General features: G+C 42.3%; 1 protein-coding gene across 4 annotated transcripts in view; it reads right to left on the bottom strand.

Annotated features, from left to right (window-relative positions):
• The window catches only part of SPMIP2 (sperm microtubule inner protein 2), a 109,727-nt gene that overhangs the window by 36,629 nt on the left and 60,762 nt on the right, over positions 1–12,336 (bottom strand). For all 4 annotated transcript variants that reach the window (XM_084769700.1, XM_084769699.1, XM_084769698.1 and 1 more), the window contains exon 3: positions 7,427–7,485. In XM_084769700.1, coding sequence (XP_084625826.1) covers positions 7,427–7,485 — 59 coding nt within the window. The remainder of the gene's footprint in view (positions 1–7,426; positions 7,486–12,336) is intronic.

The raw sequence follows: 12,336 nt of genomic DNA, 5'->3' as shown, positions 1-12,336 counted from the left end.
AGAAAGGAGTTATCTGGCCAAGGTTGACAGTAGCACTAATCTGCGAGTAATAATATTTAGAAGGCGTTTTAGCAGCCATAGTAGGTTTGCCTCACGCCAAGTTTAGCTTGGCTAAAGTCTTTTAGACAGGTTTATAGTACCAGGTATGAATTCCTTCCTAAGGAATAAGCCTCAAATCCAATGAGAAAGTGGGTGAATGCCCCTATACACTTCATGTCACTATTGCACCAGTGTGCAAATCTTGCCTGGCAGGTCAGTATGATAATATGCAGCGTTCACTGCTGGGGAGACTCATGACTTTTCTCCCCCATAGCCTGTATGATACTTTCTAGCACTACAGAACTAGCCAGCAAGCAGGAACTTTCAAGGTCAGTTGCAGCTTGATTTCTCTATGTCTTGCAATGAACATGTATTGTGTCTTTAGCCGTGAAATATTAGCATCTAACTATTTAGTAATGGTGTACAAAGAAGAGCAATGGCAATCACCTGTATTGTTTGGGGGGCTTCTGGGGCCAGTATACCACACTGAGGACTTTCCTAGATGCACTTGATTATTTCAAAGCAGTTCATTAACAGAAATATTTATAGCTCTAGTGCCTGATTTACTAATTGTAGTTTCAGTTTATCCAATTCTCCTAGAGACCCGTTCATTGGCTTCCTCTTATATACCATCGAGACTGTTTGGGGTGACAAATTTTTGGTTATGCTACCCATTGAGTCCTTAATGTACACCACTTTCCTAAGTGCTGTTTGTGAACCAAGGTTATCTATACCATTACCCTGCATAGGAAATCGTGTTAGCATCACTCTAAAGATTGGGAACATGAGGGCACCCTTAAATAACTTATCTGAAGTGTAACAGCCAATAGGTGGTGTAGACCAAGAACCGGATTAAATGTAAGGAAACTAATGAAAAATCAAAGTACTTCTATGTCTCACAGTCTCACAGGGAGGGTGAACATGCAACAAAGCTGGGACCATCTTTAAAAGTGGAGCTAAGAGGGATGGCCAAGGGGACTGCTACAGGATCTGCAAAGGACAAAACATGTTGATGCTGCCTTTGAAAGCATGGATCAGAGGCTTTCAGAGACCAGGAGGCACTCCCCACTGTTGTCATATGTTGCTTCTCATATAGCCTTTTCCTTCTTGATTAAGCTGTCATGGTTGTATTCCATTTTTATTTCCTGTTACTGTGAAGGCAGGGGCCACATTTGTACTCAGCTTTGTTCTGCTAAGTGGTAAAAATGCAGGTGAGTTCCTAATCATAGGACTAAATTGAAGACATGTGGAAGGTGTTTTCTGAGATGGTTTTTAAAATCATTCTATGCAGGTGAAAGAGCATATACTAAAAATGCTTCTAGAGAGAAGTACAGAAGGAAGACTTGCAGAACTGATATCACATGGTGTCTGGGAGCCCAGTGTCCCTGAGTGGAGCAGTTCTCAGTCTTGGTGACAGGGATGGATAAAAGTTGGATTCCACAGTGATTCCATTATCTTTAATTGTTTCCTAGATTCTCACTACAGGTGTGGGGACCATGACATAGGAGAAGAGTTAAAACCATTGTTTCACCAACTTTCTGTTTGTGACTTGTGAAAATGACAGGGAACTCCAGAATCAGTTTGCTTTGTATGGCAGACATGGTATTTCTCTGCAAGGCATTTTGAATATGGGGGTTATTGAGATGACAAGTTGGCTATTTTTTAACTCTGAAGATTGCATCTGTATGTGAGTGTTTCGTGTTTGCTGTTGATTGCTTGGGTACTGAAGATCACATTATGGACATGTAAATTTTATCAATTAAGCAGCACTCTTTGCTTTTGATTTGAAAGACACATCCTGAAGTGCTTGTATTGAGTTCAGATTGTTTTGAGAAAGAACCCCAGGGACACTGTCCTTTCCCAAACTCGCTTTCTAAATCCATGGAGCTCTGGGGAATCCACAGCCTTTCAAATGACTCACAGCCAGCTAACAGCACAGCACAAGTAATGCCAGTCACCAAGACAAGTGGGTGTATTCCAGATAACTACAAGCATTATTCCCCAAGGAATATTGAATTTTCTACAGTTCAATCACTCCAGAACCTTACTATAGTTTGAATCTGTGTGTGTGCGCATGCGTGTGTGTGTGTGTGTGTGTGTGTGTGTGTGTGTGTGTGTGTGTGTGTGTGTGTGTGTTGACAGGCTCTCTCACTGGCCTGGAGTTTTCCAATAGGCTAGACTAGGCTGGCTAGCTGGCCAGTAAGCCTCAGTGATCTGCTTGTCTCTGCTTCCTTTAGTGCTACGAGGAGTACAAGTATATGCCACTACACCTGGCCTTTTAAATGTGAATTCTGGGGATCAAACTCAGGTCTTCATGCTTCTGAAGAGAGAACTTTACCCTTAAATGACTCTCAAGTTCCATGTTTTAAAGGCTTGATGGAACCGTTAGGACCATAGCTCCTCCTTGTCTCTCTTTGTTGTCTAGGTGCCATAAGGTAGCAGTGTTCATCTCTCCTCCCCTCTACTCTCCTCCCCCCCCATCTCCCTTCCTCTCCCACTCACCCATCATGCTGTACTGGGTCAGCATCCAAAGCGACAGGCCCAAGCACTCATAGACTGAAACCCTTGAAACCGTAAGCCACAGCAAACTTTTTCCCTTTGAGTTGACTCTCTCGAGGGATTTTGCCACAGCAAGAGAAAGCTGACAAATGCAAGCCTATTATTCAAGAGATCGTTGTTAAGAGTCTACTGTCATAGGCCAACAAGAGAAGGAAGGTATTCCTAAAGTCAGCCTTCCCTGATTTGTTAAAAAAACCTGTAGGGTGGGATATGTACCTCTGCAGAATTCGCCTGCAGAATTCACTTGCCCGCTTAAAACACAGAGCCCTGCCAGTTCTTTGTTTACCAGTCCTGTCTCTTATGGCCTCTCTAAGTGGAACATAAACTGTTCCTGTGTTTCCAGTCTTGTGCCTTTTATTCCTGTTGACATTAGAAGTGCTGTGTTTATATGCTGGAAATACCTAGCTGTAAGCAGAGGAGACGGTATGAGAAGGAGTGGAGCATCCAGTGGCCTGTCTAAGGGAAATCTGGACTCTTTAAAACAGGAGTATGCTTACTTTAATTTAGAAGAAAAAAAATAAAGAGCTAACTCACGCCCCATGACAGGATGCCCAGGATGCTGAGGTCCGCTGCTTACGTCTGACTGTCATGGGAAACTGCAGAGTGAAAACCCTGATGACAAGTCTTAAATTCCAAGCACCTGGCACAGATCAGGCCATCAGTTCATGTTTGCTGAAATACACAGTCGCTGTTCTGTAGGACTCAACAACTGATTGTATAACCTGGCACACCATTGATTTGCTACAGCTTTTCCTTCTCAAGAAAAAGAGGCAGAATGTTTGGATGCTACATTGTAAGCAACTATTCTAAGACACAGCCTGACTTCAAGAGCCTACTCTTAAAAGTATGCCTTTGGATGGGTGGGCTTCTGCACTGTTCTCTGCTGAGTAGCTAAATCTCAGAAGCAGAGTGGGCTCTTGCCACCATTATACCAATGGGCAAACATTATTCAGCGCTTGTGACACTGACTCAGATCATCCGCTTACCCAAGCTGTGTTTTCTGAGGCCACTGATAACTCCAAATGTTTGTTTGCTATTGTTTGCCTTGCATTCTCTGTTCACTCGTGTTGAATGTTCCTCTGAGATTTTTCACTCACTGCTCTCATCCTCTGTCATCTCAAGGGACCTGATGTAAGGCTCCCTTGCCTGCTTCACGTCCTTGGTGTATCCAGCCCTTGAGTGAGAAACCCTGCTCACAAGGCACCGCCCCTTCTCTGCCCCCATTGAATCTTGTGGTTCTTAGTGCTGGCTAGGCAGGAAGGGAGATCTATTTAAAACACCCAAGCCCAGGTCCCAGCCTAGATCAAGGGAGTCACTCAATTTAGGCTGAAATATTAGCTTGATGATTCAATGTCTTCACCAGCAACTTTCTGGTAACATTAACTATGCTTTATAAAATTATGACATGCATGTGCTTAGCCATTTTTTGGTCAGGCACTGTCTCCTCTCTTGTTTATCTACAATCTACTTTCTCTAAAAGCTCAATTGAGCCCGAGCCTTCTGTGATCTCACTTTCTTTTGGCTTGTCAGTACAGATGAAACGCCTCCTAGCTGATCTTGTCATAACTGTCCTCGTCACCTCCCACCCATTCTCCACTCAGCATTCCAACTTTCTAAGAGGGACCTCAGCAAAAGGACATGGAGCATGTTCCTTCTGACTCAAAGCCTTCCAGTGAGCTCTCTTTGTTCTCAAAATTCTCCAGACAGGTCCACCACTTGCCATCATGTCTAGCTCCTGCCTTCCCACTATCCTAGGATTTGCTGTAGTCCAGGCGTGGATCCTAGTCTGCTGCTGATTCTGCCTGGCTCAAGAAGCTCCTGGTGCCAGGATGAACTCATACTCACCTTTTCAGTATCACTTTGATAACAGACTAAATTCATATTTGTACGTAAACTTATGAAAGAGAGGAGACAAACTGTAGCAAGGTGCTATATCACAGACATGCACTGATGCGTCTGACCCAGGATGGTAACTTTTCTGCCCCTCCCCCAAAAGCACATGGCTTTAAAAAAAAAAACAGCCTTGGTTGTCTTGGTACTCAATAGCTAGCTCAAGCTGACCTTTCACTTACAATGGTCTGGGACTGGGGTGATGGATCAGTGGTTAAGAGCACTGGCTGCTCCTACAGAGGGACCCAGATTCAATTCTCAGCACCCAGATAGCTCAGTAACTCCAGTTCTGTACCAGGGGCCCTGTTCTGGCCTCGTTAGGTACCAGGCATGCACATGGTGCGCAGACACATGCGGGTAGAGCACCCATATACATAAAATAAAGATTAAGGTTAAAAAGTGTTTTAAGAAAACTAAGACATATGTTTGTTCCCCAGTGCCACACATACACACATATACCCCAAAAGGCATGAGTGTTGCATTAAAAAACCAAACAAATAGTTGTTTTCATTCTCTAGAATACAAGTTACAGGGAAAGTGTGCACGGAGCCTGGCTTGTTTGCTGTTGTGAACTAGCTGGATTTTCAGCTGCAGAAGTGCTAAATGTGAGTCCTACTGCTGCTACTTGAGAGAAGAAGAACATAGGAGCTGCCTGGGAGGCCGAATACTACCTTACCCAGAAAAGAGGGGTCCTCAATCTAGTGCCCTCCCCCAAAACACCCCAAAAATACCATGGGGGTTGGACACCTCCACACCCATTGTGGTTTAGTACCCCAACAGAAAGGTTTCTAAGCAGCACAAGTGTTTAGTCATAGACATAAGCATCTTCCAAGGCGCTCGTGTCTGCCCTGTTAGAATTTGGACCTCCATCCCAGAGGCCATAGAAGAATCTAGAAACTACCAACATTTAAAGACGTTTCAACTTCTCTAACTATAATTTTTCTGGCTATGATCCTATTTATTAATCTGCCCTTGCTATGGTTTAAGTGTTCCCCGAAGGCCCGTATGTTAAAGGTTTGGTCCCCAGTGTGTGGCTTGGCTGGGCAAAAAGGCTGGGAGTATATATAGCTCAGTGGTATAAAGTGTGGTCATGGTTAAGCCCCTGGACTTGGTCCATAGGGAGAGGAAGAGAGAGAAGAGAGGAAAAAGGAGGAAAAAAGAGAAGAGGCAGGGAGAAGGAGGATGAGAAAAGAAGAAATAATAGTACCTAGAACCCCGTGATTGGTCTTGTGATCATGGAGGTATGCCCTAAGCTGGATCTTGGGACCCTAGTTCTTTCTTCTGTCTTTTGTGGGGCAAACGACTTTGCTCTACCATGAGATTTTCACCATGATATACAGTTTTGTTAGAGACAGTGAGTCTAACTGATCATGTCAAGAACCTTTAAAACTGTGAGCCAGAGCAAGTCTTTTATCTCAGTATGTTGATTACCTCTTGGGTATTTGTCATAACCGAACACTGGCTAATTCAGTATTCACACAGACAAACTGATTTTGGTGTTTTCCTTACTAAATTAATGCTCAATTTCCAAACTTAATTTGCAATCCTCTAAATATGAGGATTTTTTATAAACCTTTTGCATTTTTATGACTTGGTACAATCCATAGAATAGTCCCTGGAAATAAAGGTAACGTTTTCTCTCTAGGAAAAATGTTCACAGCTTCAGTGTTTCTCAGCTACTTTCCAAGAAGGTATTTTAAAGAGTGTAGCACATTCACACTTTGTCACCAGCAGTTGTTAAAGGTGTCCTTAATTTCCAATAGCCTCTCTCTGGTAGTTTCTTTGCTGAGAAATAGTTGATAAAGCATTTACAATAGATGTAAGCAATGCTATTTAAACAAAGGGGGTGGTGTTTTTCACATCGAATACATACTTTTTAGTAACGCGGTGTAACTCTACGTGGCTTTCCATAAGAACAGTGGCTATCACTGGACAGTACCTGATAGGCTTTTTAAATATTTATTTGATTCTATTTTATGTATGTGAGTGTTTTGCCTGCATGTATGTATGGGTACCACATGTGTGATTGTTGCCCACAAAGATCAAAAGAAGTCAACAGATCTTCTGGAACTGGAGTAGATGGTTGTGAGCCACAGTGCAGGTGTGGGGGAACCGAACCCAGGTTCTCGACAAGAGCAGGAAGTACTCCTAACTCCTGAGCCATCTTTTCACCTCCCAAGGGACTTGATGTCTCTTTCTATGTGGTCTACTTTATGTTAGCAGAAGAGATAAAATGGAGTAATTTTGTGCACGCCAACATCAATATCCTTCAAGAATGAAAACTGGAGACAAGCAGTGCCCCTCCCCCACCCCCACCCCCACCTCCGCAAATCTATACAGACGACACTATTATGTCTCTAGACTTGGCTGACCTTCTTCTTCAGACATCTGGATTGTGTTCCATTTAGACAGGAGCTCAGTATTTGTTCTTCCCCAGTAATTTAACACACTTGGAGCTACACATGTTTAATTTTTGTTAGCGGCTACCTTAAGACAACATGAATTCAAGCCATTATGTGACTTCAGTAAGATTATGTTTATTAATCCAGCCTACCTGTGATTGCTGTTTCTAGGCCAACAGCATGAAATGAGGTCTTTTTAACTAAAAAAATAAATGATACTTACAAGGTTCAAACTTATCTGCTCTTCAGTGTCCGTCCTTTACAGCTACAGGCTGGCATGTCTCTTTCCCTCACTGTAGCCTAGCACTTTCTTTTCTATGCTACTTTGTTCTGTCCCTTTCTCCAGTTAGACTAACAGAAGATGAAATTTATTCTGTTTGTTAAAAAGAAAAATGTGTGATTTTACCTCCCACACAAATCTCTATGAGACAATAAAAACAAAATGATAGTGTGCTTTTCAAATCTAGAAAATAAGCTGTCCCTAACTTGGGAAGGGAACCCATTAGCTATTTTAAAATGTGTTTACACGTACTTACCAAGGGTTTTGGTAACGGTGGGTTAGTTTATCAATTGCACAATGACTTATTTCGCCATACTGTAAAAAGAGAAAAAGTAACTGTCATTCCTTGGTAAACAGGGACCCACATGTCTAAAGTCTAAGCATCTACATCCCCTCAGAAAGGGAGTCAGGTTGGAAAATGGAGTAGGAATGCTAAAATCAGCTAAAAGAAAATCAGAGGAGATGGTTGCTTCCTGAACAGAAAAGACGCTCTGACTGTGAGCTCCACTCCCTCGGTGCGAAGAGAGAGAGAGCTGGGGGACCAGGTGGTCTAGCCCAGAGTCCCTGGAGTGTCCCCATGTCTTCTGACTCTGTAAGGAAGCAGCACTGTGGACTATCAGCCATCACTTAGGTGAGCAGCCAAGAGCTCTTGAGAGTTAGCAAACATGGCAGCTGAGTAGGGAAGCACGGGGTTAGACTCCTGTAGCAGATCTGAAAACTCTCAGACAGTTGTGAAACTATTTGGCAGCTAAATATCAGTTTTACATTTTTTAAAAAAGGCATGAAATCCAACACCATCCTGTGTACACTTGAATGATGTGTGATTCCTAACGAATGATCTCTAAGTGCCGGCATCTTTCCCCATCTTACAAGTGAGCCAGGAAACAAGAGTGTCATGGCTATATTCGAAAGGGTTTGGGTTTACAGCCACTTCTCAGTTTTCCATACGATGATTGAAAAAACAACAGCCTGAAATATCAAAAAGGATTTCACTTCTGCTCTGGAATACACTTTTAAATCTTATATTGATAGGAGATGGCAGATTCATAACAACTCAAAAAGGAACGATAACCGTGAAACCTCAGCAGCGGCTGGTACCCCGGATGTTCTCCTTCTGCCCTCCTCTTGCCCAAGCTTTGGCTTCAAACGGCTTTGCAGCCTGCCTGCCTAGTTGTTGTTTGTGCTCTATTCCTTATGCTACCTGCTCTCTCAGGTGACCCAAAATGACAGCCTCCCCTTCCCATCCACCAGAAAGCAAATGTACAAAGGAAGGGGCCAGAAAGAGTTGAATGCAGAGTTGCCCATTAGTCAACAGAAAATGTGTTAAGTAGTAATCTGCAAACAATGGGAAGGTCATGGTATCAGTTGATTCCTAGCAAGAAATTAATTCTATGAAACCTCAATTCATAAATAATTTTATCATCTTCTTTGGACAAATATACTGGGTCTTGGGTGATCTTGGATTTTTTTTTTCTTTTTTTTTTTGGTTTTTTGAGACAAGGTCTCTCTGTGTAGCCTTGGCCGTCCTGGACTCACTTTGTAGACCAGGCTGGCCTCAAACTCACAGCGATCCGCCTACCTCTGCCTCCCGAGTGCTGAGATTAAAGGCGTGCGCCACCACGAACGGCTGATCTTGGATCTTTTACTACTGATTTTTAGTAAGAAAAATATGACATCTGCTTAGGAAATACTGAGACTATATGTTTATCTTACTAAGCTTACCCTTTTGTATTTTAATTTATTATACACCATGATTTATTTGAGTGGCCAAGCTCACTGAGGTAGGTGTTAAACATAATGAACTCAGAATCATGTACAACACTTATGTTGTCCATTATCCATAATAAGGAAAATATTGATCTATAGATTAATTCAGCTGGGGATGTAACTCAGGGGTAGAGCACAAGCTCCTGCATTTCATCCCAGAACTACAAATAAATAAACAAGTATCTAAAAGTTTTTATATGATCCACCAATAAATATTTTTAAGAAATGAGTGAAAGGAACTTTTATGTATTCTCTGAACATTTTCAATTACCAAGTATAATTATAGGTCCAAATTAGACCTTTACTACGAAGCCGTGCTTAAATAAGTCTAGGTATTAGTACAATGCCTCCTAATTACATCTAGCAACTGGGAGCCAGACACGTTTTCTAAAAGAGCAAAATCTGCTAAATTTGATTGAAATGAAATGTATACATCTGCAGCTAGTTCTGTTGGTCAGCCGTTGCTTAGGACGTTCTCTTTTTTCTCAAGTCACCTCTAGAATAGCCCTGCCATGCTCGGAAGATCTTGGGATTGTTTTTAGGGGCACCCTTGCTTTTGAGAGGGTGTCTGATTTAGCTTTCCTCCCTGGAAAGGACCACATTATCCTTTCTGCAACTATGGGCTTTTTCATCAGCAGAACAGACACAATGCGATGTATTTCGAGAATGTGTACACACTGAGGTTTTCTCCTCTAGCCTCCTCCCTTGGTGACACTAGGCTCTCAGTACCAAACAGTGGAGTGGAAAAAAAATCCCCTCCAGCTACCTTTTGTTATGCTAATGGGTTTGTTCTCCACTTGCCTCAATTTGCAAAATATTACTGTTAACCCCTTAGGTGTCTGTCTTCCCACAGCCATGATGAGCACCCTCATTGTTGTGACTTGGCCACTAAAGTGCATAATGTTGCCTCTTTTAGACTGGAATTACTGAATCAAGAAAGGCATAAAGGTCTTTGCAAGAATGGGGCATCTGAAGTATTCATTTTATATTCAGAGCTAGGGTTGAAACATAACAATTCTTTCTGAAAAATGTCAGTGTTTAAGGCTTGAATCCTGCTGTGCATTTTCTTGGAGAGAGAGAGAGAGAGAGAGAGAGAGAGAGAGAGAGAGAGAGAGAGACCCACACTTCATTTTACGTCCTGTTACAGATAAGTTTGAAGTCTGATGTGAACGTTTTTTGTCATTGTTGTTTGACAATACTTTGTTGTTTTAAATAATTTGAACTAATTAGTCAACTTTGAGCAAGCAGTTACCACTGAGTTTTCTGAGTTTGTTAACTATAGAGGCAGAATCACTACTTTTTGTGTATTCAGGTAGTGTGCAAATTCTATCATGGTTCTACAGTGCTTATAACACTATAGTTTTAAAATGTAGGCAGATAGAAACGTGACTGCCCCTAGGTGCCATTTGTTAAGCCCAGCTGCATGAAACACTATGCCAGCACGGTGCTCACACTACCTCACTCAATCCAGAGAACAGTGCTCCAAGGGGGTGCTATTAACCCTGTGGTAGGCAGAGTTCCAATAGTACCCAGAATTCTCATTTAGTGATAAACATACTTTTTTCCAGATATCCAATCCAATACCAGGGTGAGGGATTTTTAAGTATAATCAAGACTGTAAATCCTTTGAAATTAAAAAAAAAAAAAAAAAAAAAAAAAAAAAAAGACCTGCAGTGGGGTGGCATGAGCTTGTAATTCCAGTTATTTGGGAAGCTGAGGCAGGAGAATCATAATTTCTACTTCTGTCTAGGCTACAGAGTGAGTTCAAGGCCAGCCTGAACAACTTGTTGAGACCCTGTCCCCAAACGAAAAGTTGAAAACAGACTGGAATGTAGCTGTGTTAAGGAGCACTTGACTGGTATCATACTTAGAGAGAGAGGGGGTGGGGAGGGAGGGAGCGAATTGGCCTCAATGAGCCTAACCTAATCAACTGATATCTTAGAAGACCCTAAACTTCTTGACAAAGGGCTATAACGCTGAGAGGTGTGAGACCTGAGGAGATTTCCCTGGTTGCTTTGAATGTGGCTATGGATAGGCGTTTGGGCCTTGTCCTGCTGAAGATGGCTTCTGGCTAACACTCATCCCTGTAACCACAAGGAAGTAGAGGCTGCCACAACCACATGAACTTGAAAGAGATGGTACTGATCCTCTGTCAGCGTTGAGAGACATGAGCAGCCAGACAGCCATGCCAGCCTCAGACTTCAGACCTATAGATCTATAAGCAGATACATCAAATTTCTGGATTTGTGAACATTTGCTATGTAGCAATAGAAAACCAATATAATCTCTATAATATAATATAGAGACCAATATAATAAATATAGAATATAAAATAATATAGAATAAATATAGAAACCAATATAATAAAACCAAAGTGTTATTAAAATACTAGTCAACACACATGACCGAAAAGGGAGAAGATAAAACTCCCTCAATTGCGTCCATTTAACAGAACAATAGTAGTAGGTTCTCCCCTAGGGCCCACGACATGTCCAGACATGTCTGGTCTCAACAACAAGGCCACACATTAGTTCCTCTTGTGTAGCAGACCTTAAGTCTAATTTAAAAAAAAAACAGTGGTTGGGTACTCTTATAACATGGTGCCACTGTTGCACTAGCAGCGGATCTTCTAGCTGTAAGCCATAGTTGTTACTATGGCTTGCAGGGTTTACAATTGGGTAAGACTGGTGATTACTTTTCTCTTCCAGCAGCATACACTGCCTCTGCCACAAACAAATATGACTCAAAAGCGTATGTATAAGACTGGCCTGGCCTCATTGCCAGGCGCGGCGGTGCACGGTGTAGTCCCAGCATTCTGGGAGGCAGAGGCAGTCGAATCTCTGTGACTTTGAGACCATCCTGGTCCTCAAAGTGAGTCCAGAACAGCCAAGGTGACACACAGAAACCCTGTCTTGGAAAAAAAAAAAAAAAGAATTGTCTCATTAATTATCAGAGGGAAGCCATACATAGTGGTACATACCTTTAAGCCCAGCACTCAGGAAACTGAGGCAGTTATAGCCCAAGTTTAAGTCAAGCCATAGTTATATGGAAAGTTAGAGATCAACGTGCATCACATAGCCAGAGCCTGTCTCAAAACACACACACACACACACACACACACACACACAACAACAACAACAACAACAACAACAACAAAGCAAAAGTAGGCAAAGCAAATTCTCAGGTAGAAGGCAGAATTGTGTTATCTCCTCCTTGTGCTCTTCCAGGGAAATAAATGACTTCCTCATCCATTCTGTCCCCCAAAACTCACTAGGACTTTTGTTTAGAGAAAGACCAGACCCGTCTTTGCCGGAGTGGTTCTGCGTTACAGTGGACGAGTGGCCTTCCTGTAGCCTAGCCCTCTGGTGATTCCCATCGGGGCCTGAACCCAAGGAAACT

This window comes from Acomys minous (genome assembly GCF_964271855.1).
Source record: "Acomys minous genome assembly, chromosome: 19".
Taxonomy (NCBI): Eukaryota; Metazoa; Chordata; class Mammalia; order Rodentia; family Muridae; genus Acomys; species Acomys minous.
The sequence above is the reverse complement of the archived record's forward strand: the minus strand, read 5'-3'. Positions and strand labels throughout refer to the sequence as shown.